The sequence below is a fragment of the Nothoprocta perdicaria genome, unplaced genomic scaffold (genome assembly GCF_003342845.1).
Source record: "Nothoprocta perdicaria isolate Ctin4 unplaced genomic scaffold, notPer1 scaffold_59, whole genome shotgun sequence".
In the NCBI taxonomy this organism is placed as follows: Eukaryota; Metazoa; Chordata; class Aves; order Tinamiformes; family Tinamidae; genus Nothoprocta; species Nothoprocta perdicaria.
In genome coordinates, this window is record NW_020455854.1 from 2836968 (window position 1) to 2863696 (window position 26729).

The 26729-nt window shown below is 35.1% G+C and overlaps 1 protein-coding gene across 10 annotated transcripts in view; it reads left to right on the forward strand.

The window, feature by feature from the left end:
• RBFOX1 (RNA binding fox-1 homolog 1) overlaps nt 1-26729 on the forward strand; it is a 691795-nt gene that overhangs the window by 647552 nt on the left and 17514 nt on the right. For all 10 annotated transcript variants that reach the window (XM_026049083.1, XM_026049093.1, XM_026049092.1 and 7 more), the window contains 2 exons: nt 5550-5589; nt 12921-12985. In XM_026049083.1, coding sequence (XP_025904868.1) covers nt 5550-5589; nt 12921-12985 — 105 coding nt within the window. The remainder of the gene's footprint in view (nt 1-5549; nt 5590-12920; nt 12986-26729) is intronic.

A 26729-nucleotide genomic window follows, 5' to 3' on the forward strand; every position in this document is an offset into this window, starting at 1 on the left:
TATATAATAATACCATTTGGAATTTCTTTGAAATGGTTTGTTCCATGCTTAACCCATCATTATTCTGACCTATCAGAGAAGGAGAAAGGGACATTCATCAGGATGATGAATAAGGATGATTAGCATTTTGTACTAAAGTATCTCCAGTGGTTTAAAGATATATTGTAGACTATACTATAGGAAGGAACGGAAGCAGGATGAGAATATAATTGCCTTTAATGGCTTGGAACATGGAAGGTTTGTGAGATGCATTCCGTTCATATGTATGAGAGTAGATTGCAGTTGCTCGGTAAAACAAATGCTGATGAGTAGCTGAGAAAGAAACTCAGTGTAGTAGAGGAGCATGGGCAGGAATGTAGGAAGAATAACAAGAACTCCATCTCAAAGTAAAATAATTTTGGGAAATTGGAGATGGAAGTAGGAGGAGTAACAGATGTTATTCTGGAACTATTCCCTTTTGTTAAAATAATTAATTTCAAGTGCTACCTTCTGTCTGATTCAAAAGAGAAAAGAAACTGCATTTTCCAGAAAATGTGCATCCTTTAATTCTTTGTGCTGTATTTAGGAAGAAAAGTTAGTTAATATAAGCTACTACATTTGCTAATTTTATACAGTGGGATTCTTTTTTTTTCCAATTGGTTTCTTTGGGTTCTCATAAGCTTCCTCTTACTTTGGACTCCGTGCTTTGTATACATTTGAAATAACTCAAGCAAACAAGCATGTTTTGCCAGCTCATAGTGATTGATGTTCTCCAGATTCATTCTCTGCTATGATGCCCTCGATTAATTTTTCAAATCAAATAGCATAATTTGTTCATAGCAAAAAATGTTAAGGCTCCAAAGGAAACAAACTGGAATTAGAAAACACTCTAAAAAGTTTGGAGCAGCATTATCACTGTCAACTCTCACAGAAAAGTTCCAGTTCTGTATTTACAACAGATAAATTTGTGTTGTTAGAATGTCCAAAAGGTGTTACTTCCATATTTAGCCTTTTCTTTGGCTTATATTAAATGAGGTCATAATTGCCTCTCTTTTATAAGCTATTTGAGAATGTATATAAAAAGTATTCTATAATTTCAGTGAAGAGACCAAAAAACATACAATACCATTAAGAGAGTGAAGGTGACCAAATTGGCAATCAACAGAGAATTTTTGTTTCTCAGTTCTCTTTCTTCTAAACCTATGGTTCCTACTGCACTGGCTACAGTTATGATTTTGGCACCTCTCTTTTGCACAGAATCAATCTCTCCATACACTTAATCTGCTTTAGGTTATTTATGTTGACTTGTGTGTGTGTGTGTATGGCTGAGGGCCATATATACTCAGCAGGTATGAAGTTATTGAACTTTCCACTCAAGAATTTAGGCCACTGATAGATTAGGTATTCAACCTAATCCTTGATAAGGATTAAGAATGATAAGGAAGAAAAGTGCAGTTCCCCCACAATATGATAAAGGTGGATTCTAACCTAGTAAAGAATTTGTTTTAATATACTTAAAAAGAAAATATAGAAAATATTAGAAGACAGAGAATGAAATAAAGCAGATAGTGCAAAACAGCTGTATAGTGAGCTCGTGAGATGTGTTACATATTTATCAAGAAATAATTTCAGAAAATGATTACTGCATATTCATTACATCATTTAGAGGCATATTTCATAATAAAACAGGTTTTATGTATTCTCTGAATTTTTCCTGAACAGTATGAAATCATAAAGTACATCTGCATAAATTCCCCAAATCTGTTATTTTTAATGCATCCAGCAAGTGCATTAAGATAGCATGCGTTTCTGGGTGAAGCAATTCAGATTTCAATAATGTGTTTATTTCCAGACCCTGCGTTGAGTTATAAGAAACTCAAGGATCATCTGTCTGTCAAGATAATTTTTTGAATATAAAGTGCAAAACAAGTTGTGGTGAGATGGGTCCCTATGTGATATATTCAGGCTCTTCCGAGGCTTGAAACTTATCATCTGTTCTCTGCTTACAGCTTCAGAGAGAGAAGAGGAGATGATGAGCCAAATTACCCTTAGGAGAATTATTTACTGAACAAAAGAAAGAGAACATAGCTGTTGGTATTCTGTGCTTCATCCTTCTGATGAAGGACACTGTTATAAAATAAATTTGACTCCACTGGTAAGACTGAGTTATGGGAGTCAAAAAATGATAAAGACAGTGAATATAACAAATATACTCTGGAAATCTACCAAAAAAAATGAAGAAAAATAAGAAGCAAACTTAAAAGAAGTAGCAGGATTTATACTGAGGAATAATATCATACTACAAAGCTGTGTGGGGGAAACCAAATGAAATCAGCTGATTCCTTTTCAGCATGCATGTGCTGCTTAGGAATGTTATCCTGATCTTCCTGATTCTGTTACTTCCTCTCACTAGTAATGAGGTTTAATGATGGAGCCATGTGTCCGTGCTTCATTTTAGAATAGGGTACATCTTCTGATACATCACTTATTAAGCAGTTGCAAATTTAGACTTCAGAATTTGCATCTTTACATTACTGAGCACTATATGTAAAAAGAAGGCCTGGATAAAGGAAGTAGGCTGCCCAAGACTGGCCTCATTTGGGAATTCTAAGTGCAACAACCCCCATTCATCTTGCAAGGTCTTCACTACAGATTCACAGATCATCCCAAGGAAGAAGACAAAAAGATCCCCTTCATGACACACATTCTTCAAATTCAGTGTAATACAATTTTAAATTAGAGAATTACGTGATAATTGAAAATAGTATGTTTTAACATGCTAATATAGCTTTTTTTTTTTTTAAATTAGTCAGAGTGATGCAGAATTTGTTTAGCGCTTAACAGTTGAGATGGTCATCGGTCCTTAGAGGTTCCTATGAGGTCCAAAGACCTTATACTTGTTTTACTTGGAGCCTCTGTTTTTCAGTAATGACATTCTTCTGGCATTAATCAACCTTTGATCAGTTGTATTCATGTCTTTTATGATAATGGAGATACTCAATTATTTTTTGAAATATATTTTGAGACAGTTCTGTGCTGCCACTGGTCATTTTAAAGGCTGGAGTCCAACAAGCAAGAGGAAAACAAGAAGTAGTAGTTTTGTCTCATATTCTTTCTCAGATCGAAAGAACTAAAATACTACCTCTGTTTTCCCCGTGCTTTGATGCATCATTAGTTTTTCTCACTGGCCATCTTTTGGAACTTAAGTATTTCATGTTAGATAGTTTGTCACCAACCAGAAACTACATTAAAGATATACTGAGAAGGAGGAACTTCCTACTACTCAGAGTTTCGTTACCTCCTGAGTGTAACATTAGGCAGCAAATTCTGAAGCACATCTCTTAAGATGGATGATTTCTGTTACTCACTGTAAGTCCGAGTAGATTAATGCCTGTGTAACATGAAATGTGTTTCTTTACTGGAAATTGCTGGAAGGCTGATGAGAGCCCTAAATACTAGCTTTACAGGGGCACTTTTTGATTAGTTACTCATTAATCTCGTGTAAAATCATTTGAATTGCATATTCCACTAAGTTTTTTGTTTCTTTTTTTTTGTTTTAATCCTGTTATAAAAGCAACACAGGCTTACCCTTATTTTTTGCAGCTCTTGTGCTGTTTATAGGATTGGTAGCCTTATGGAGGGAACAGCTGAAAATGCAGAAACACTTTGAACTTTGTGTTACATATAGCTGCATATTACTGAAAATAATCCTGAAAATTTTATATATTATGTATAAAAATGTGCAGTTTTAGACTTTTTCTAATAAGGATGAAATACAGATGTTTATAGCAGCACTGGTCAATGTATCTTTTTGAAGTGGAGGCTGAATTGGCCTCTAAACAAAGGAATAAGTGATCCTTTCCAGAGGATATGTGAATGTTTAGAATATAAAGTCCTTTTCTTTTGAGTGACCATGTGTTTATTCAAATGCATGTCATTTGAAAAACAAACTTGCTATATGAAATTCCAGATAAAGTTCCCCATCTTCAGTGAACTTCATATCATGATCTCATCAAACTCTTTCCATGTTGTTCCTGGTAGTGTATTTCTACTTCACGCTCATGCAGAACGTTCTGTTATTTCTTATATGCAAACAAGTATGAGATAAAGCATGTAATTTTAAAAGTACTTAAAATATCAAAACCAAAATGCAGGGATGCTCTTAGGTAAATAGTAGGCCTTCTGAATGCTTCCAGTGTAGACCAGCTTGGCACGTCCTGTTCTGGACAAAATATACGGGAAAAAACATGAGTAAACTTCTGACTTTACTCAAATGAGCGTTAGGGACTCACACTCAAATGAGTGTGAGCAAGGGATTTCATACATTATTATTTTATAGTAAGCTTTTGACATTGATGAAATATAATGTGGTTTATATGGATATATGCATATGTATAATTTTGTCCAGTGATACTGCCATGTACCAATTCAGCCTTCAGTTTCAGGCTATGAGCTCAAAAGATCACTTGTATTTCTGATGTGAAAATTCTTCATAATATTGTAAAGTGGCTTAGGATAGCAACTTGATAACTAGGATTCCCAAATTGAAAATAATGTTAAAAAAGAAAAAAAGGCCTATTGTGTGCTCCCATATTTAACTCTTGGGCTTTTATTTGCTACATCTGTTTTATGTTGCAGAACTCTCAAAATAAAAGCAAAACAGTGGGTGTTATTGGTAAGCCGCAGTTGCACATTTTCAGTTTTACTCTGTGTAGCCATTTAAGCTATCCTTGCCATGTTGTGTCTTTCGTCTGAATGGATTTAGAATCTAAAATCTGAACCAGTCACATTAGTCTAATTTATCTTAGCTGAACTGCAGCAGTCTCTGGGTGAACTGTTGACAGCAACATAACAATACTACATTTTTTCACTTAAGGAGAAGTAATATGTCCAACCAAAGCTGCAGGCTGATTTCAGAACCATAATCATGTTTACCAAAGTTGTACAATGATAAAGTGAGGGAAGTTAGTACTTCTATTTTATGAATGCTATAATATTCTTAATTGTTTATCAAGCCAGCAGGACAGTATCTCTGAGTACCCCCCACTTGTGTGTAGCTAGAGTTACCAAGCTCTCTGACCCAAGGGATAGAGTATCTCCATTCCCTAATTATACACGCTTTTTTTTTTTTTTTTTTTTTTTTTTTTTTTTTGGAAAGACAGAGACTGCTTTGTTTCTGGTAGATATGACAGGATGGGAAAGGAGTATTTTGTGAATTAACATTGTGTTGACGTAGCAACATCCTGATGGGCAGGATTGGCCAACTGAAAAAAAAAATGCTGACAATTTGAGGTTTCAAAAAAAAAAAAAAACTTATCACAATTTTTCTGTAGTTCTGCCATGCTTGCCTCTCTTTGACTAAGCATTTGGCAAACTTTATAAAGATCTTATATTCAGTAGTTTCACTTCTGATACTACTACCAACCTCCTTAACCAATGTGCAGAGTGCCTTCCTTCCCCCTCCCTCTGTTCTTGCGACAAGACTAACCTCCGCTCTGCCGGGGTTGATGGCATTTGCATGTGGAAATGCACTAATATGGATGTTTTTCTTTGTGTGTGCATCCTTGCAGTGTTGTATACCAGGATGGATTTTATGGTGCAGACATTTATGTAAGTATTCATTGATGTGCATGCTGTCCTTGTACATTACCAGAGTCATTCTTTTTACAAGTTTGGTGCCTAGCTTGACTCTGTTTTGTCTATTTACCATCCCTTGCCTGTCAGAAAGAATTGAGAAGAATCTCTCTCATATTGAAAGACCTTTCTGTTCATTACATCTATCATTGTTCAGTGGAGCTGAATTAACTCTTCAATCAAATGCTGAATGAATGCAAAAGGATATTAAAAATGCACAGGCATTGGGGAGGGGGGAAATGCTTCTCCCTTCAAAATGAAAGTTCCAGGATACAGATGTAAAGATTAAAAACTAAACAGAAACATTCTTCTGCAAATCCCACATACTTTTCCTTAAAATCAAAGCAAATGGAGTATTGTTACTACCCCTGGTCTGAAAATACTGTATGGAGAGACATGGACCCCATTAGGAATTCCCCAATCCAGGCAACTTTTGCTTGTGTGCAAGTCCCGTGGTGACAGCAGAGCTTAATTCCATCATGAGTTGAAGATACAGTTATGTATTGTCCTTTATCTGAGTCGACGTCTGTCTGCTCTTTTCACATCTACCTATTTCCCTTCGCATGAAGTAGGTAGAGACTGCTCATGGTGTAAGGAGTGGTTATATTTATTAGGAAGGATCAATAGGATGGGATCCACCTCACATTACAGCCTCATTGGCTACCAATTTCATTTTAAATACCTTTTTTTTTGTAACATTTATTACCAATAATGAAGTTTTAACTTGAATGCATAGGCTGCAATGAAAGAAATTTCAGATGATTGAGGCTGAATCATCATGGAATGCTCAGTCTTTAAAAATGTATAACTATAACATGTTGTTGATATTCCACTAATCTTTCACATTTGTCATAATTTTAGTAAAAGTCTGCTCCTAAATTACAGCTAATTAGGCATTGTCTTTATTGCAATGGGCAGCTTTCTTTAACCTAATTGTGCTTCTGTTGTACTGTTTCTCTTGAGATACAAAGAAATAGATTAGGTGAAAATGCAATGGACATTAAAAATTCAGTAGGAAGTGCTAGAAAACATTGCTTATATTTATTATGAATAATCTCTTAGAGCTACTTACAAGGAAAAATAGACCTTTTTTGATAAGTTTTATAAAAAGGAAAACTATTCGAATTTATAGAGGAAGTGTAGTACTTTTCTGATGGGAGAAAAAGGCTAAAAATTGAGTAATTTATAAGTTTATTAAGTTATGAAATATTGAGTTATGGGTTAACATTCCATCTTTGTGCAGTTTGTCATGGTAACAGATCATAACGCTCTATGATTCCTGAGAATCACCATTTGCTGAAAGCAAACAAGCAAACACAAGTGTAGTATGCTGCTTAAATTTCACTTAAAGACAGTGCTGCCAATTTTTTGAGCTGTTTAGGGTATGTTGTGTGGTGATTAATTTCTTCAAGTGGGGTTTTCCATTTTCATTTTTCTTTAAACTGTCAGAAGAATATGACATTCATTTTGCTCAGTTTACCAAACTGAAAATTTGAGAAGCAACAAGACATCTTTCTCAGGCTTGCTTAATGTAAGGACAGGTGGGAACTAAATGTTAATGTTACAGTTGGTATTTTTGGACCCCAGTGCTACTGAAGAACATAAGTATCTCTTTAGATACTTAAAAATAACACCAGTCATACTTTAGGTTTTATTCTTTTTCATTTAAAGATGGTCTTCACCCTCTCACAAACTCTCTAACATTTTGTCTACGAAAGCATCAGATTTCAATGAGGAAGATTCAGAAAAAGATTACTGATATCTAGCAGCTTCAGTTTCACTCTACGAAGTCTTCATGTACTTAAGAAAACAGTGCTGTTGCCTCATTTTATTCACTTGCTGGCTCATATTTCTGCCTGCATTTCTTAGTTCCTTCATGGAAAAATAGTCACCTTTGGAGTAGTTGATGGAATTCCACATTTTTGTTGAAGTAGTTTTTATTTATTTATTGTACATAAAACCACTTCTTTTTCTTCACATTTGTTGCATCTCAAGTATTTTGAAGGAAGGAGAGAGAGAAAAAAAATGGCTTATATAAAAAAATATACAATTCAGAGTGTATTAGTTTTTTGCATCAGACCAAGTTATTTTTTTAAATCCCAAATGTTATGGCATAATTCTACTCAGCTAGTCTTTTTAAGTGCAGAACAAATGCTTTGTGACAAGACAGAATTAAGGTTCAAACAGTAGAGGATCTGACAGTAAATAGGGAAGAAAAGAACCTCAAAAACCCCAGAGAGCAAAGGCAAAGGAACAGAACACAGAAAAACAGAAGTATATCTTAACCAGTATGTCAAATTAATTTTCCTTTTGATACGATTACATTGAGTAGTGACAATAATATGGACAATGCTAAACTATAAACCATTCCGAACGAGCTATTGATATAGATAGGCTTTTGATGGCTAGCATATGTGCAAAGGAAATAGAGATAACAGAGAGAGATTCTAGTTGGATAAAAGATATAGGGAAAACCAAGAACAACAGATCATCAGAGTGGAGTAACACTAACCAGAGGAAAAGAAGAGAATGAGAATGTAAAAATAGTGGGAGGAAAATGCAGTTTAAAATGAAAAATCCACAGCCACAATTCTAAATGTAATGTAATGCAGTCTATATTTCATATATTTCTGTATGAAATGTAATAATGCCTCTGCAATAACTGAGCTATTGAATTCTTCTTTTAAATGTGCCTTTAACAAGGAAAAGTAAAGGAGATGATTAGGAAGTAAGGAAGACCTTTTAAAATTAAGTATTGATTCACTAAGAGAAAAAGTCATTAAAAAGGAATTAGGGTTGCCTGCCAGCAAATATAGAAGTTCCTAGATGAAGATTGACACCAGTGGAAATAAGACAAAGCACTCCACAAAATGAAACAAAAAAACTAACAGGCACAGGAATGCTCACTTAAAATAACAGCTCTGCTTTATCTCATTTTTTCTTTTTTTTCTTTTTTTTTTTTTTTTGTCATTGTCATTTGCCTTTTTTTTTTTTTTTTTTTTTTTTTTTGCAGCACATGTCAGGCTTCAATCTATTCCTATACTGCTAATAAACATGCAAAACACCCAAACTCTGCCAACACCAGTTTCACTCATGCCTTAGCAATACTGTTTAGCTGGGTTTATCAGTCACTCTTGATGTTGATAGCAAGATTTTCCAGCCTCAGGATCCCAAAACTGTGGCACTGTAATAGCGAGGGGACCAGGCGCTGTGTAAATACAAAGGTAGATATGGATTTCTTATGTGGTGGTGACCAAGAATAAGTCATTTTTGTGAGCACAGCCACAGAAGCAGTTTTATCAGTAGCTGATGCCATCTCTTCTAGCCCAAAGATATGACAGTACTGAGGGTGGAGCATGTGCTTCTTTCCCAAGGAAAGAGCAGGCATTTTGGTTAAAAGTGTGTTAATTATTTAAGTAACATCCCCTTGATGAGATAGGTCTGTGCAGGAAAGGGATTCATTGCCACAATCAAATATCACAAAAAAGTCACGAAAAATCAATATATCACACCCTTGGTGCACTGGCCGCCGCAGTTCTCCTCCAATGCCTGCCGAATGTTTGGAGCTGTAGTGACAAAATGTCCTACAGTCCATTCTGCTTCCACCTCGATATCGTATGAACACAGGAAGAGGAAACGATTGTTTCTTCTTTCTGTACTTCGTAGGGTGTAATTTATCCCATTTTTAACCCAACTTCTCTGTTTTTAGGTCGTAAGGCAGATATAATTCCCAAAAATAGAGGAAGTTTTGACCCTTCATTAATTTCAAGTTCACAAAATACTTTGAGAACCTTGAGTGAAAGGGTGTATAGGAAGCAGACATGAGGAAGAAATATTCTCAACATTCACTATGTTAGCGAGAGAAAGTTATGCTCATCTACAAAAAACAATGTTGACTCATCTGAGATCAAGATCAAATAAAATACCTATTTTAGCAGGGTGCATACATGTTCATGCATGTTTTTATGTACATACATGTGTTTGACTTGTTTTTGTGTAAACATTTTTTTTACTTATGTATACATTTTATTTACAATTCAGCTATAATTGATTTTCCCTAGCTTTTTATTTTATTTTAGCTTATTTGAATATTCTGTGATCACTTGCAAACATGTTTGAGATTACTTTGCTGATTTCTGATCTTCCGCTGATCTCATTGACCTTTCTCAATTTGCTTGAGCCACAGAGATGTGTGAAGCATTGAGAGGAAACTTGTAAGGAGTAGCTTTGGTGAATTTGCCTGATGTCTGTCCTTCCTTGTCTCTTTCCTTCCCTTCTCACTCAAATCATTACATTTCTGTTCTTTTTATAGAGTAGCATTTAAAGAACCTGTGTATGGCAATACGTTGACCTATACTGAGTAGTGAAAAACCTCATCATGTTGAATGTAGACTGCTGTAAAGTCATAATCATACTAAAATCATTTGTTGAGGATATGGGTTCTATGTGTAAAATAATAAGCATAGGCTAACAGTTTTGTATTTGACATTGTTTGCTATCACAAATCACAGATTTTCCTCATGTCCCATAAAGTATAACACTCAGTACTATAAGAGTCCCACTCAATATTATATTTCAATTAGTTTCTTTGTGCTTGAACTGCAGGAATATTAGTGTTACAGTTAATTTTTTAAAGACAATGTAATCTGCTATAACGTTGTAATATCATTCTTCTGAAAGTAGCAAATATGGGAGCACAGATAAGGCAGTCAACATTATTTTAGCCTAATATAGTAATTGATTTTTTTAAAAATAATACCTTAAAGCACAACAGTCAGATATGTTCTGCTTGAATGTACTCTGGGGAAATAAAATCATTTCTAAAACAAAAAATCTACAACTACAAATTATGTTGTTAATTTTTATATAATTAAAATGTTTCACATGCAGTCTAAAGCGTGAAGATAAGTATTAGATGTCTCCCAAAAGTTATGTATCTAGTAGATAATTCTAGTGTATTCTTCATCTAAAATATAGGTGAAATTCAAAATTAGAAAATGGGCAGGTAGAATTGTCACATAAGTTTAGGGTTCAGTGGCTTCAATGACAGATTCTCATCCCAATTCCCAATAAAAAGTACTAAGATTGCAGAGAACAAAACTAGTAAAAATGATTTGCTTAAGAATGTTTTTAAGTGTAATTTTATAACTGTGACTTAAGTAACTTCGTATCAAAAAGCTGGACTTCCTGAGTTTAGATTTCGAAAGTATTCAGGCAGATTCAATAACTTTGGTCTCTTTTTATTGCTTTTATTGCTAAAGACTCAATCTTTTCAGGACTCTCACAAGTCTAATCCCAATTGTTGAATCCAAAGCAGCTTAATAAAGTTCAGAGTTTAGCTTGATTGTTCAGCAGCATTTCCTTGATGAATGCAAATCAAAATGTAAGCATAAAAGCAGGTTTTGAAAAAAAAAAAATATGTCTTCACAGACTGAACAATTTTCAATGGTACATAAATAAAGGAAAGTAAAAAACAATTCTTAGAGCCCCATTGTCTATAGATTTAAGAGCAGCCAATATGTGAACGGTCTTATTTTGGTCTGACTAAGAATATTGCAACACTGATCCTTTCAGATAGTGGACTGTTCTTAGTCTTCGTTATGTACGTAGTTGGGGTGAAGTGATCTCTTTTAAGTAAAGGGCTTTTAGAACTGGGCTATTAGCACATGCAGAGAGGTCATATCTGAGGCTAATTGAGGATCATGGTGTACCAGAGAATCCCTTGCTGTCTTGCCCAGATTTTCCGGGCTGATCATGAAAATGAGCTTGTAGAGTCAAGAATCTTCTTTTTAGTTTTCCCATTTGGTACTCATTGATAGCAGAGTTTAGACCTCAAACAAATAACCAAAACGTAGAGAGGAGAGCAGATGAAACTATCATCTCTCATCTTTCTCCTGATTGAACAAGCCAGGCCAAGCGTGTCACTTTCCTTATCTTCTTCATCAGCTTCATGGTTTACTGGCTCTGTTTGTACGTGGTGATGTTCATTAGAAGACATTTGATTACTCATGTGGGAATACACCTGCAAGCAATATTTGTCTCCTGTACAGGGATCTGGCCAAACCTGAGTAGGTAACTGAGCACGTGAAAAAGGTCCAAAAATGTGATCCTCAGAGGTGCTGACAACACAAAGCCTGGAGTTTCTAACTGGTTGTCAGTGTATGTAGAATGTATGCTCATTCCTAGGGTGATGTGGCATTAGCAGTTGAGCACTGAATGAGTATTTCCAAAAATCAACTGCCTCAGTCTTTCAAACCAAAAGTGACTTATGCATGTTAGGGATGAACACACTCTACCAAGCAAAGGAGTGGAGAGGGAAAAAGGCTGTAACAAGCAGCAAAATGATCTTCCAGCTTCTCTGGAAAGTAGGGGTGATTTTTTTTCTTAATTTGTGAAACCAAAATAGAAGATTCACAGAAATATCATAGTAGAAATAAAATACTATTTTTTAATAGTTGACACAGAATAGTCTATGCTTCATGCTTCAGCATATTTTCTTGCATGAATACAGTCTTAAAAAAAATCAATCCATTAAAAGGCACACTTGAGCAAGAGGGGGCAGTTCATTCAAAACTGAGAGTGGTTTTTGCATCTCTTTATTCAGGTTGGGGGAAGGTAGGAAGGGAAATAGGACGGTCCCAAGTCCCTGGGGACTCTGGGCTGGTGAATTCTAATTGGAACGTAAATAGTGTTTGTGTTATCTGCGGAGACTGGCCCTTGCTTGCTAATTGGCATGCTGAGATCATTTTGCAATGGCTGATATAACGCCCTGGTCCATTGAACAGGAAGCTCTGCTGTTTTCACAGTTTGATAATCAATGCATCACTGCACACAATTCCTTTCAAATGTGTGTTTGTTTGTCCTGTTTGCTTAATTGAACAGCTGCAATTACTGTTACATACAGCTGAATGTTAATTCAGGGAAGAAGAGATTTTTCCTTCTTCATTATAATTGTACGTGTAATTTAGAAACTTATATAACATGAAGCATTAATTCAGCATACAAATCCCCAAAATCTTGAGAGTTCATAAGAATATTTGCTACTGGAAAACTTGTAGAAGAATGTAATATTGTCTTTAAAAAAACTTGTTTTGATGAATACAGCCCGCTGCTTTCTCATGATTTCTGGGACAAACTCTAACAAGTGCAAATTTGCGGTGATAAGTTCGGCTTAACCCTTCACCGGAGTACTCCATATGTATTTGATCCCTTAACTGGATTTACAGCATGGCAGTAATATTTCAATTTTGCAAAATGTTGTTGCTGCTGCTGTAGCAATGCAATTAGAGCGTGAGTTTGTGTTTCAGGGTGGTTATGCTGCCTACCGGTATGCCCAGCCTGCCACTGCCACTGCAGCTGCCTACAGTGACAGGTAAGCGCTGATGTATTGCTAAGAAATACTTGACCAGTGGAAGCTGAAGATGATTTTATGAATTTGCCTTGTTTAAGTCTCATAATTGTCTTGTTGCTCTGCAGATAACTGTGGTACCTAAAGCAGGCTGTTTTATTATAATCCATGAATAGCCATAAATTGAGAGATTTTAGGAACCGAGAAATTGTGAATCAGGCATGAGGCATGCACATTCCCAAGCTGTAGATCATACAGTTAATGTCCATGACCCTTGTGCAATGTAGATAAATACACGTACAGCTTCATTATGATCTGTTATTTAAGCTCATTATTTGTCTTACAAGTGTTATTTTGGTTGATTTAGAATCCAAACCTACTAAATGCCCTCAGTTCCCATTGACATTGTTTCAGTCAGTGGAAATTGAGAAAGAACAATATCTAAGCTTGAACTATCTGAGTGAAAACTTTTTTTTTTCCTATTTGCTTGCTTTCCAGACATTTTTTGGAATATTGAAAAAAAATCAGAATTACATTTATTTTCCAGTATATTTTATCATAAAAATATAAATCATATTTGTTGAAAATAGTATTAGGAATTATATTAAAAACTACATAAGAAAAACATGTAATGACTTTTGTAACCCAACAAACAGACATGCCAATGAAATTAATTCCTCTTGCAGGAGGAAAATAGTAGTCCTTCGGAAGTCAGTGTCCGAATTGCTATTGACTTCAACAGAAGTAGGATTTTGTCAAACATCATTAGTATTAGCAATGCATGGACATGATATACTATTTGCTGCTAAAAGAAATTCTTCCTTTAATAAAATCAATGCTATCTTTAATACTTTTCAAATACCTGAAAAGTATGCAGTCATAAAAGGAGGAATGTGTATTGCAAAAGATGGATCTTACAATTCACTGTAATAGCAAGAAGTGTGGTTGCACTTCTGTGTTCCTGATACAAGAAAATTTTCCCTTGAAATCAGGGAGAAAAATCCTCAAATTTTGAAATGTCTTGAAAAATAATTTTAAATGCTAATTTAGCCATGGTTTTTAAATGCTTCTGTTTCTTAAAGCAATGAAAGGATTAAGAAATTTCAGTGAACTCTTTCTTGGACTGAAGTGCTGTTCATGGATTCAGTATTTTAGAATAAAGTACTATGGTCTGAATGTTACAGTGCCATGCATGCGTATTTGCCTTTCAAGTGCTTATTCTGGGTATTGAAGATACATTTCTTAGTTATGTGAATAAAACAAATTGCATGTGTGGCTGAGGCATGCTGTGTCAGACAGGTAAGCAAGTTACTTTCTATTAATTTTGGGTGGATAATATTAACGTAGATCCTGCTGTTTGCACTCTCTTTGCGATGTCCTGTTTCTCCTGAGGGTAACCTCTGAGATGAAGTGCTACTCCGTAGTTCCATTTCATTTCCACAAAGGCGTGTTGTTAGCATGGCGCAGGGATAGGGATGAGTAAAAAGATGAGTAAAATGAAAAGATGAGTAAAATGAAAGGACAAAATTATAAATAGCCAACTGTGGCTAGCCATTTTTGTCAGATATCACTCAAGGGTCTCTGGGTCATTTTGTAGGGTGCTTATTCCTATGAATACGTGAATTTCCAAAATATTACATAGAGAAACTGATCAATATCAACACGACTTTTAAATCTTTAACTATGAATTAGTGTAACTTCTAATAAAACAAATCACATGTTCTGCTATTTGTAGAGAGTAAACGCCACTAAAAGTTGGCAATAAAAACAAATAAAGGATTTGCTTGAGGAAGATAGCCTTAACTATTTTTTGAAAGAAAAATCTCTAATTTGCAGATGCACTTTACATATAATTAGAATTGTCATAACCTGAATTTGCTGCATGATTTTAGGTATCTTAAATGAATTTTATATCTCTGTTTTTTTTTTAATTGGATTCTCTTCTTAAATATGGTTACCCCTATGTCTGACTTGCTTCCCCCAAGTGAATATGGTGTCTTGTGATAAGTACAAATATTGTAATTGAATTTCCTTATGAGGGAATCCTAAGCTAGAAAAGAAAACAAAGCAGAAACAATCTGCTCAAACCAACATTTTTTTTTTTTGCATATGTGAAACTATATGCAAACATGGATACCTCTCAATATTCACCACTACAATTTGTGTTAATTTTAATAACTTTTCATTGATTTTTCGCTTAATGTAATTTAGCAACCCTTTTGTGAATCATTGCACAGTAAGTGCTGAAATACAGTTCAGTACAACTGCTTGTATCTGTTCTTCTTAATGTAATAATCACCTGCTGCCCAGTGATAATAGTGAAGAGTCCGTATTGGATTATGCACTGCTCCTTTTCAGTGTTGATTTGATTTCAACCCCTATTTCATTTAATTGTAAATGAAATATATTTACTGTTCATTTTAAAACCATGCCCAGTAAAATGAAGTGAGTGGGAATAGGAATATATTACTGAGGCAGAGCCATAACATGGAAATAATGCTTTGTTTTAATTTTCTTTTTTTTTTGGTCACAGATCATATACATGATGAATGGCAAGGTTCCATATTTGACAGGTTTCTTTAATTGTACAGATGGAAAGAGCAAATCTTTAGATTGGAGACATATTTTGGTAAATTAAAAATAAAGGTTAACAGAAAGATCTGGGACTCTAGAATCAATATAGCAAGTCAATGGATAATGATCACTGTAATAGAGCTCTACTGTGAAGTAATGCAATGGTATCCGTGTTTGTCACATTTGGAAGTATTGCTGGATGTAAGTGAAGAGCTGCTGTGTAGGAGACAATCAAATGGCAAGGAAACAAATAAAAGCAAAATCCAAAGTATTTGTAAAGAAAGATCATGTCCTCACTCAGAGAAATAAATTCAGAATTGAAAATATGTCCGGTCACTTCTTAGATATACAACACTGAAATAAAACAAAAACCCAAAAGAAAAAAAAAGGCATTTTATGTTATTTGTGATGCAATATAATCACTGAATAACACTCAAAAAAGTAGAATGGGAGTCTTATTCTGTTTGATCTATAGTAATTAGTCTTAAATATTTGAGCCTCTTCGAAGAATTGGAACAAAAAATTCACCATCTGGAGCTTTGCCTCCCAAACTTGCTAAACTGGTACTGTTTGCAATTATAACTGTAATGATATACAAAAGACATTAAATCAGATGTCACTAAAATGCCCATGCAGCTTCTACCCAGCTTTCACGTAATATTGTAGAAGTATAATATATCTGTATGTATTTAGAGAGAGAGCCTGTTGTTAGATTTCTATATAAATCTGAACTAAGGAAGCTAGCAAAGTCATCGAATTTGGTATTTATGACATAGAACAAAGCATGGCAGTGGGGCGTATTGTCATTTTGTCATTGCATGTTCACTTGGTGTTGCTAGTATGTCTGTAATGCTGTATTGGATTTGACAGATCCATCACATAGCTCAGTGAATGGCTTGCTTGAACTAAGCCTATGGGCAGACTTATTCACATTGATTGGCTATTGGTTCTGTGTTTTATGATTTGATTTTTGCATCTTTGATCAGACTAAGAAAAATGTTCCTTTCTTGCATATTATGTTTGTCAGCAATATTTATGAAAGTGTATGTGGTAGTGCAATGAAACAAAACCCCACTAACGGTGCACTAGCCCTGTCTGAAAGGCAGTCTTTTCCCTTGTACTGCTTGCTAACCCTTTACACTTAATAATGGTAACTGTGTGTTTATATATGTATGGCTGTGTACCCATATATATACACACACACACACTACCCATCCATTACCCACCACAAGCACACAGATGCACATGCACACACATGCACACATATATATGAAGGTATTGTGCTCTGAGATTAATTTTCTTTTTCTAAGGCAGTGTCTGATTTAAATTTTGCTATGAAGAGTGCACAGATTTCCATTGACTTTTTTGGTGTTTCAGTTATATCCCTCATCACTGGAAGCTGACTTTTTTTTTTTTTTTTTTTTTTTAATTAATCCCTCTTTAAAAAAAAAGCAAATAATAAGGCATATTCTGAAACATTTTGAACATAAGATTTTGTAGTATAGAATATGTAATGTTTTCCCTATCAGCTTGTATTATGTGTTCTGTGGTCATACATAGGGCTTTGTACAAAATTTAAAACAGGACGTTTTGTTGTATGGAAGTTGTGTATCTTCCAGATCTGAAGTCTCATTCCCTGTGAAAATCCTAATAATAGTTTACCTTTTTAACATATCCATATGGAGTCTTTATTTTAGTCAAGATAGTAGTTTCTACAGACATATAATTTAACATCTTTTTCCAGTTCTCTTTTTGAAAGTAGCTGGGAGTAATACTTGATGTTTGTAGGTCGATTATCCTACAATGGAGTGCTAGAAACAAATTAATGTTAATTGAGAACATGCTCATTAAAGGATCAAAAGGCAGAGTAAAGAATAAAAATACATAAAATTCAAAATATGAGCTTTTGTAAATTGTGGTGATTTGTTGGATAATGTAGACTTCAAGATATTCTATTGTATGAATAACAATCAATGATACTATGACAGGTTTTTTTTTGGATATGTGCTCTTATTGAAGATCTTACTAATGATATATACTAAAAATTAGGGTTTTGACAGCATATAAAATATCATAGCATCTTCAGTCAAAGTTTAATTTACCATTAAATAATTTCATAGAAAGATTAATATTTTAAGCAGTAGTACTTCATTCATTTAATGATCACAGCTTTTAAGATTTAGGAGAAAGAATTCTGTGCACAGTTCTAGTTCCTAAAGTAACTGATTTGGGAGAGGAAAAAAAAGAAGGGACAGCAATGTCTTTATTTCTCTACTCCCAGATGGGACCTTCAAACCTTTTCGAAATTTGCTCTAAAAGTTTAGTGTAGAGAGATGCAGAAAATCTCAGAGGAATTGAGAATGATAAATAAGCAAGAATCATGTAGCAAATAGTGAGTACTACCCTAAACTCCCCAAATTTTGAGAATCAAAGAGGCCGGTTAGCATCCTGACAGGCAAAAGGACGATGTTTAGTTTCTGTAACAGTGACATTGTGTGTATAGGCAATGACTTTCTGCTTCAAACATTTACGTTTCATCTGGTGATATTTGATTGGTCTAGTGTGTTCAGGTTATTCTGTGTGGTAACCAAAACTTGCTTATTCCCTAATAATGCAAATAAAAATGAAATCATTCACTTCACTGTTGTGGAGAAGTAATAGATTTAGGCATTTGCCTATTAATCTTGTATGTCTCTATGTCTGTATCAGATATGTGGCAAACTAGATGATCACTGGCAACGTGCTAATATTTCATAATCTATATTCATCGCCCAGATCACAGTTGTGGAAAAGACTAAGAGTAGATGACTCATGGTATAGGCCTAAGTACATTTTAGTGAAAAGATTAGGAAACAATGTTGGTGATTATGAATAATGAGGATATAGTAAAAAAAGGAAAAAGTCAAAGATAAAAAAATGAAATATCTGAAGATAAAAAAAAATACTCTGAACAGGGAGTTTCATACAGAGCAATTTTAAGGGAGTTTCCTGAAATAAAAATATACTGCATATAGTAATTTGTAGTGATTGAGGCCTTGGTTCATTCCAAAATAATGTAGAAATAATGCTTTGTGGGAAGACACAGGGAGTCACATTCATGTAGTAAAGCATGGCAAACAATTACATGCAATAAAAATGGGTTCCCCTAGTAGGTCTAGAAAGTTGTGTTGTGCGCTTGATGTTTTAATGTATCCTTCTAATATCTGCTAACATTAACATGTTTTTTTGCTACTTTGAGGACTTGATTCACCAATATGATAACTACTTCACTGGTTCAAAGCTGTGGTATTACCGTAGTGAAAAGAGGTAGGGTTCCTTTCCCAGAATCATGGTTAGCATCTAGCATGAGACTTTTGTCATGTCAGAGATGGTGTTCTTCATATGCTGGTTCTACTTCCTTTGCCTGCAGTTTGCAGTTGTCTTCTCTGTACATCAAGGCATATATCTAGCATCTCCATAGACAAGGAAACACTTTTACTGTAAAATCTAGTTTGACGTCCATGCTGAGGAGCATAAAGAAAAATTTCAGAGAAAACTAGGCATTCAAAAATGCTCCAATTTTCAAAGGTAGTGAGTACCTTTGTACCAGAGCTCCTTGAACATTATAGGAAGTGTTAAGTGCTTGGGGAAAAAGAAAAAAAAACACACAGAGTGCATGTATGTTGACATTTACATATCGACTTGAATATTTTTGCTTTGTTTTAGGTTAATACATCTAGCCTACATCAGGTTATAAAATGAGTTGCAATTTGGGAGATCCTTACTTTAAAATAAAAGTTCATAATAAATAAATGTGACTATAAATATATTCCTCAGATACATTTTTGCATTTTAGAAAGAGGAAAAAAGATTTAATAACATTTTAAAATAATTCTCTATTTAATGTTTTACTGCTGACACCTCCTCTATAAGAGGTTGTTGAAAGAATGTATAACTTTAAAACGTTTAAGTGTGTTGTATTTAGCAAACTGGCTAAATACAGTGTTAGGGAGTTATTAAACATTGATCCTAATCCAGCAGACCAAAACTGTTACAGTCTGTTGGGTCAGTGTTTGTGCCTCTGACATGATAGACCATAACAGTTCCTTTGGACATGTCAGTGTCTAATTATACAGTTTTTAGTTTTCAGATCATTGACTCGATAGACCACAAAGAGGCCGATCGGCACTGCTGGTACCTAAGTGCTTTCACTGTGACTCCTTAAAAAGTAAGAAAGAATTAAAAGCATTGTGAAAGAGGCAGAGAAGGTGGATGAAATGTTACTCATATTGTACGGAATGGGTTGGCTATAGGCCATATGGATTTGCCACTACAAATTGTCACTGCACAGGAAATGTGTTTAAGGCAGGTAAGGAATTATTAGAAGACACTTAACTATGTAGACAGAATGAATAAAGAGGAAATTAACAAGTTTGTGGGTCTGTAAGCTTTGTTTTGGTTTTTATTTTTTTTGTTTTGATTTGTCTTGCTGTAGCACCTCCCTTCTCAAAGAATTGCAAAGCAGTTGATTAGGTATTTAATTAGACAATTTCTTTACATACTTTTGAGCTTGTCAGTTGTGTATATTCCAAATACTCTAAGGACACACCTGTGGCAAATCAATAATTAATGAGAAAACAACAGAAATAGATAAGCTAGTTTACCCACTTTTTGGAAAGAAAACCGTTTAGTGAAAATGTCCTGGAATCTTTCGCGTGCATGCAGAGGAAAAGGAAGGTCTTTGTTTCAAATTTCAAATGGAAAGCATGTCAATCTATAAAATCCATTTTGACTATTTGAATGAATTTTTAAACCAATCCCATGAATGTTTTCATACAAAGAATTAAAAATTTGCCAAAATACAGTAACAACCAGAATTTTCAAGCGTAAATGCTAGAACTTTAAAAATAGCCTGAAGCTATGAGACTGGAATGATATTGCCATTGGTTTATGTTGCTAATACTCAATGCCTCTGAAAATTAGTCCTTTAGTTCTTCAAATGAGGGTTTAGATTGAGTGTATAGCATTTGTTAATCATATTAATAGAATTTGTTAATTATAGTAAAATGCCAGCAGTCTTAGAGCTGTTATACAGCTGACATCAAGATGAATCCTACTACTGATTTATGAGTTGTTCAAAATGTCATCTGTTTGTTTAGGTTTCATTTAAAAATCTTATCTGTTCTTGCAGATAAATGCACATAATCATACTATGTGTATCATACAAGTAATTTTTTTTATAGTGTAAGGACTATAAAAGGACTGTAAGGACTTGGATATGTAGAGACAGCCCACTGACACAACAGGTAAAATTAGTTCAACCTATGCATTTTTGTAGAGCAGTGATTTAAAAATAAAATAAAATAAAATAAAATAAAATAAAATAAAATAAAATAAAATAAAATAAAATAAAATAAAATAAAATAAAATAAACACATAAGTAAAAAGATAAAACAGAGAATAAAATACAAAGAATTAAAATATAAGGGAATGAGTTATAGAAATTTCCCTGCTTGTAATTTGGGACATTGTCCACATTCTGGAAATATTTCAGAAATAAATGTATTTTTGAGCAACTCTGCTAAAATCTAAAATGCAGAGACAGATTGCCATAGATAAATTAATTTTGCAGCCTTTGGCCCTAATAGAAGGATAAGGGGCGGAGAGAGAAGAAGAGTTTATGTCCAAGGCACTGGCATGAAGGAGTTGTAGCCACAGTGTTCATATTTTGGCCTTTTTTCCCCATTAATATGCTACAAGCACCTTTCTTCATAGCTTTTCTTTTTAGTTATATAGTTCAATGGAATGATTAAAACAAGTTTTGTCCATCTGCTCTGTGCATCTGACATAAAAATACAAATTATGTGAATGCATCTTCTATTGGCCAAAAGAAAAAGTATTTTTCTTTTCCTCTAAGTAACTGGAGTAATAAAGGCATATGCCTCTGGTATTGGGAAGACACATCCCAGAAGAATTGGATTTTTCTGTCTTATTGTACTTTTTGTCCTTGAAATACGTTTTTCACAAGTGCAAAAGTGCTTTCTGGCATGCTAGTGAGTTCCTCCTACTCTTAAGGTTGTGTGACTGGAGGTAGGAAAAAACTTAATGCTTAAAACCGTAATATTTCTTGGCTTTTTGGTGTCTTGCTGTCTTTGGCTATGGGTAAATCACACTGCAAGGGTATAAGAGCTTGTGTTGCATGCTAACACAAATGAGGAGGTGCTAATTTAAGCACCTAACCCAGTAGACCAAATTAAAGGCTTGATTAATTGCTTGATGCAGGACATAGGGTCACTTGAGAGCCTCTAGGGCATTAGAGAGACCCACAGAGACCAATGCAACCTTGCCGAGGGGTGTCCCTTGGCCTTCCACAGACAGGCCGTGGCCTGGCTGCCCTCCTTGGGCCCATGAGGTGGGCACTGATATTTGCTGGGAGGCAGCAGTTGTAGAAACAGCTACCTTAATTTCCTCTGATACAGGGTTTTACTCCATTCACCTTTGAGGACTGCCTCAAAATGTCAGAAATTCCTGTTAAATGTCATTTAACAGAGTGGTAAGGAATGACAGAGGTGGGAGATATGTTATCCTTTCACCCTGAAAGCAGAATATCTATGTTTTCCTCTCTGTCACGGTGTCGGTGGTAGCAGTTAGGGTGAGCAAGCAGCTCTGTGGATGAAAATTGCCTGGTGTGAGAGGGAAAGAGAGCAGTCTAAGAGTACAGGATTATTTTTCTAATATACGTCAGGTCAACTAACTTTCTGGTAGTGCCGTGGAAGCTTGGTATCACTGAATAAACCATTATTTGCTCTTTCTAATTTCATTTTTATTTCACTTTATATTATTTATAAGTATGACTGTAAAGTTGTTTAGTTGTCTTTTATCTGTTGTGATTCTAATGCTGTGAGTATGATAATGTACTTGGATGTTACAGTAATAGGAATATAAAGCATTGTAATAGCAAATACAGCCTTCCTTGTGTAGTTATTATAGTAATAGCAACAAGTTTAAGTTCTTTAACAGTCTTGATAATGAAATTTGGGACGTTGAGGAAAGGAATTTGAGAAGGCTGAATGAAAATGCCTTTAGAGAGATACTCTGAAATTTCGCCCATGCCTAAATATCAAGGAAAGTATTGGGTCAGTTCACCATCAGCTATGTTATAATTCACAATTTAAATAAATGAATAAATTAGGCCTGGGAGGGAAGGCCTAACAAAAACACTGAAGCCTGAAATTTGAGATTATGAGGGGGAAAGTATTTTTAATAATATGAAGGAGAAATGTGTATATGTATCTCATATTACACTTACAGACAAAATGCATTTTTAGCCCCAAATTCCTGAAGAATGCAATTTGGAATAGCTCCAGGGAAGTCAGTGCTTTCATTTAAGATGCATCAGTTTTACCAGCTGAGGTTTTGATCCATGAAATCTAAATACTGACTAGGCTTGTAAATCACGTAGTGATCTTCAACAGAGAAAGTCAAATGATAATTTAAATGTTCCTACTGTATAGTCTGTACAGTACTGCACTTGCTTTGCTCTTAATTTTCTCTGTTCTGTGGCTCTGCCCTGTTTTCAACAGTTGTTTAGGTAGGATGCTGCTGCACTTCTGTGGTAAGCAAAATAATTTAGTAGGTTAAGTTAGTAAGTGAGGTGCAGGAATTCTGGTGTATGAAACCTAATCAATGCATAGATTAGGGGATTATGATGTCTCCTAGGTTTTAATTATCCTAGAATTTTTCTGCTTATTTTTAGAGGAGTTCTGATTCCTTAGAAATTTCATTTGATCTCTGCTATGGCTTTAATTTTATGGAGGCTTCATGTTACCCAAAAGGTGGCTTATGACTTCTGGAAGACTTGGATTAGATTATGTGCATGACAAAATTTTGTTCTTCATCATGTGCTGTGTAAAGCCCAAATATCCCAATTTTCAGGGAGAAGATGGGACATAGGCAGCACTTGGTAATTTGTCCCCTTCATTCCCAGCAATCCAATTTTGTAGACTTCCCAATGTGGCTGAGCATATTGGTGCAACTGAAAAATTGCAGGGCCAATAGGAATAGTACAGTACAGGAAGGAAAATGTAATAATAGATTAATGCTTTTCTAGGAATATGCAATAGCAGAGACAGAGAAGCACTTCTTTTCACAGGGTGGAAGAGGTGTAGTCCAGCCTTTAAAGGGATCATATGAAGTAGTTTCTCCTGAAGATGCTTGGATTGTTACCTGATGGTGTCAAGTCATAAGGAGATCTGAGAACCATTTTCTGAAATTGAGGAAGAGATCTTTTTAAGCATATATTAATCCACATATATTTATGTGTAGTAGAATATTAGAGCTTCCTGTGTTAAGAAAACCTTTAGTTAGTTTTCTCAGTAAAGAGAAACTTCCTGCTTTGTATATGTGATGGAGCCTGATGTTCCCATCAAACCAGTCCGTGTGAGACCAGAACCGCTCTGTCTGCTTGGAGCATTTGGTGTTCTGGTACTCAGCTTGCTGATGTAGTGTTTATGAAGTTGGGAAACATCAAGGAAGTTAGCAAAAGTTTCCAGGAAATCCATAAACAGTCTCTAAATAGCACTTCTGATGTACTACCCTAACTTAGTTTTTTCTGAAGGAGTACGTGAGGTGCATGTGAAATACCTCCCCCTTAACTCCTCCTATCAGGTGTTACAAACGTGAAACTAAGAGCATGCAGGCTGAAAATGATTGCAAAACACAGTCAAGACATGGGACAGAAGAGATTTCCGTAGAAATAAAAGCTAAAGATATTACACAGTAAAACCAAACTGCTGACATGGTTCCACTAAATATCACATATACAGCCTTACCTAAATTTATATTTAGTAATCCTATGCAGCTTCTATAATAGGTCAATATGCGTTAAAATGAATGTATAAAAGTTATTTTTTTTTTTTTTTCTGTATAACCTCAGCACAGTTACTGGTGAGTTGTTAGAAGCAAGATGATAGGAGACAGTTATTCTTGAAAATGGGATGCACCATTTTGGCGAGAGAGTATTGCAAAATGTATTTGTGAAATGTTCTAGGCCTCCTAATTAACTTATGGTGCTATAACCATGCTGAAGACTTAGGTCTATGGCGAGGAAAAAAGTTTTTGGACATCCCAGAAGGCCTAGTTTTTGTGTGTACATAACATTCAATTACATCCTTTGTCATCAGTAGTATTTGTCACTAAGTAATGTCCATCATGAAAAACCTTATTCAATCTTCATTTAAATTCCTATTCTTCACTTGCTTTAGTTTTGGTTTAATATGTCATTATTGAAACATTGTAAATCAATGAGCTGGCTAAATTTAGAACAGGCTACTTCCGGAACAGAGCTGATAATGTGAACCTGTAAATATAAAAATATATATATTGCTTCTGCCCTCTCTGATGTTCAATTCTGCAGAGTATGGTTTGGGTGTGGCCACTGGATTTTTTCTGCCATCCCCAAAATTTTGAGTGCTTGGATTCCAAGTGCTAGTGCCATGTTCTATCTAAATATACATTTTCAGAAGCCTAATGGCTGACAATCATCCCTGAGGACATAAGCTCTAATGTATTTAATCAAAGATCTTGTGATACAAGATCCTCTATAATAAGCTCAGTACAGAAAATATATATGGGATTCTGGCTTTTTTCCAAGCTTCTCTGAGGAAAAGATGCTAGGACATAAATGTTGTCAGGATGCCCTGGTCAAAGACTCTTCTAGAGCTGTTCCCCATTCTGCTACACACAGCATGGGTCACAAGAAGGGAATAGTGAACCCTACATTCATATGTAGGATTTCTCTACATAAGTGGCTCTGTATCTTAAAGAGCCATAGTGAAGATAAGGCATGGATTATAGTGGTTAGTGTTTTCTTTCATTCATTTTGATGCCATAGTATGGGCTGTTTTCACAAGCTGAAAGCATCAAGAAGGGAAGGAAGGCATCTAAGGTTTTGGGTATGGAGAAGACCTTCTGAGGTTCATGTCATGAGGCCCTGGGGCTTTCGTGAAGCCCAGTGAGGAGTCTGGCAGGTCATTAGGGGAAGCAGGACTCAACAGCGTTGAGTCTCTGTGGAGACTGGGATGATACAGATCCTTCCTGAAAGTATAAAAGCACATTTAACTTTAAAATATCTGTGTCAAAAACGCTATGCAGCTTTCATTTTCCTAGTATAAATAGGAAGGGATCTGTGGAGGTAGGTGAGGTAAGCCCCTGTGCCAGTGGTTGCCCTTAGCAAGTGGCTGTAGAGGTGGAACAAGCAGTGGGGAGGCCCACACATACGTTGCTGCCCACACGTTGGGCTTTGCCCCAGGTTGCTCACTTTGCTAGAGGTTCCCACGCTTACAGGGATTGCATGTGTCCCAGGCTGTAAATCTTGGGCATGTCAAATACAGCCAACTGTGCATTCAGATCAATACATATATCATGGTCAATATGTTTATCGCTTTACTCTTTCAGTTAGCCTGTTGGTGTTACCCCAAATATTAACAAGTTTTGAAATTTTATATAAATAAAATTCTCTGAAATTTCCGTACATGTTTTTCATCTGAAATTTCAAACCATGAGCAGTAAAGATTTAATCTTATGTTTTAATTGATGATATGCAAATCTTTGTCTCTTTTTGGATAATAAAATTGGGGTGCACTTACATTTTCTGGTGTTCTTTGAAACTGCTAAAAAAAACTAATTACTGCTATTTAAAAGTAGTAATAAACAAGAAAACAACCTAAAATGCATTGGGAAGTTCCAGCTTTACCTCTAAGAAGTGAGATTCTTTTGCATACTCAGTGCACATAGCTATTAACATTGATCTTTAAAGCTAGTATACTCAATGCACTTAGCTATTAAAATTGATCTTTAAAGGGAGCAATCCTACATTTGCCAAGGACTGAGTTATATTAGCTGTCCTTTTCCAGGTCTGCTTTTCATGTATTTTAGGAAAAATAGTATATGTGTGTACATATATATATATATGTGTATATAATATATATATATATATATATATATGCACTGTGGGGCCATTGGAGCTCAGTACGATGACTTCTCTCAATTACAGGGCTGGCCACATGAAGGAATCTTTGCTTTGGAGAGCAGGTGAAATGTATAGAAACATCTCTGATTATCAGATCCTCTTCTAGGGCTTTGTAGGTAATATTATAGAATTCAAGTAAATAAAAATCAGTCACTATAATATCAAACTATTAAACAAGCACTTACT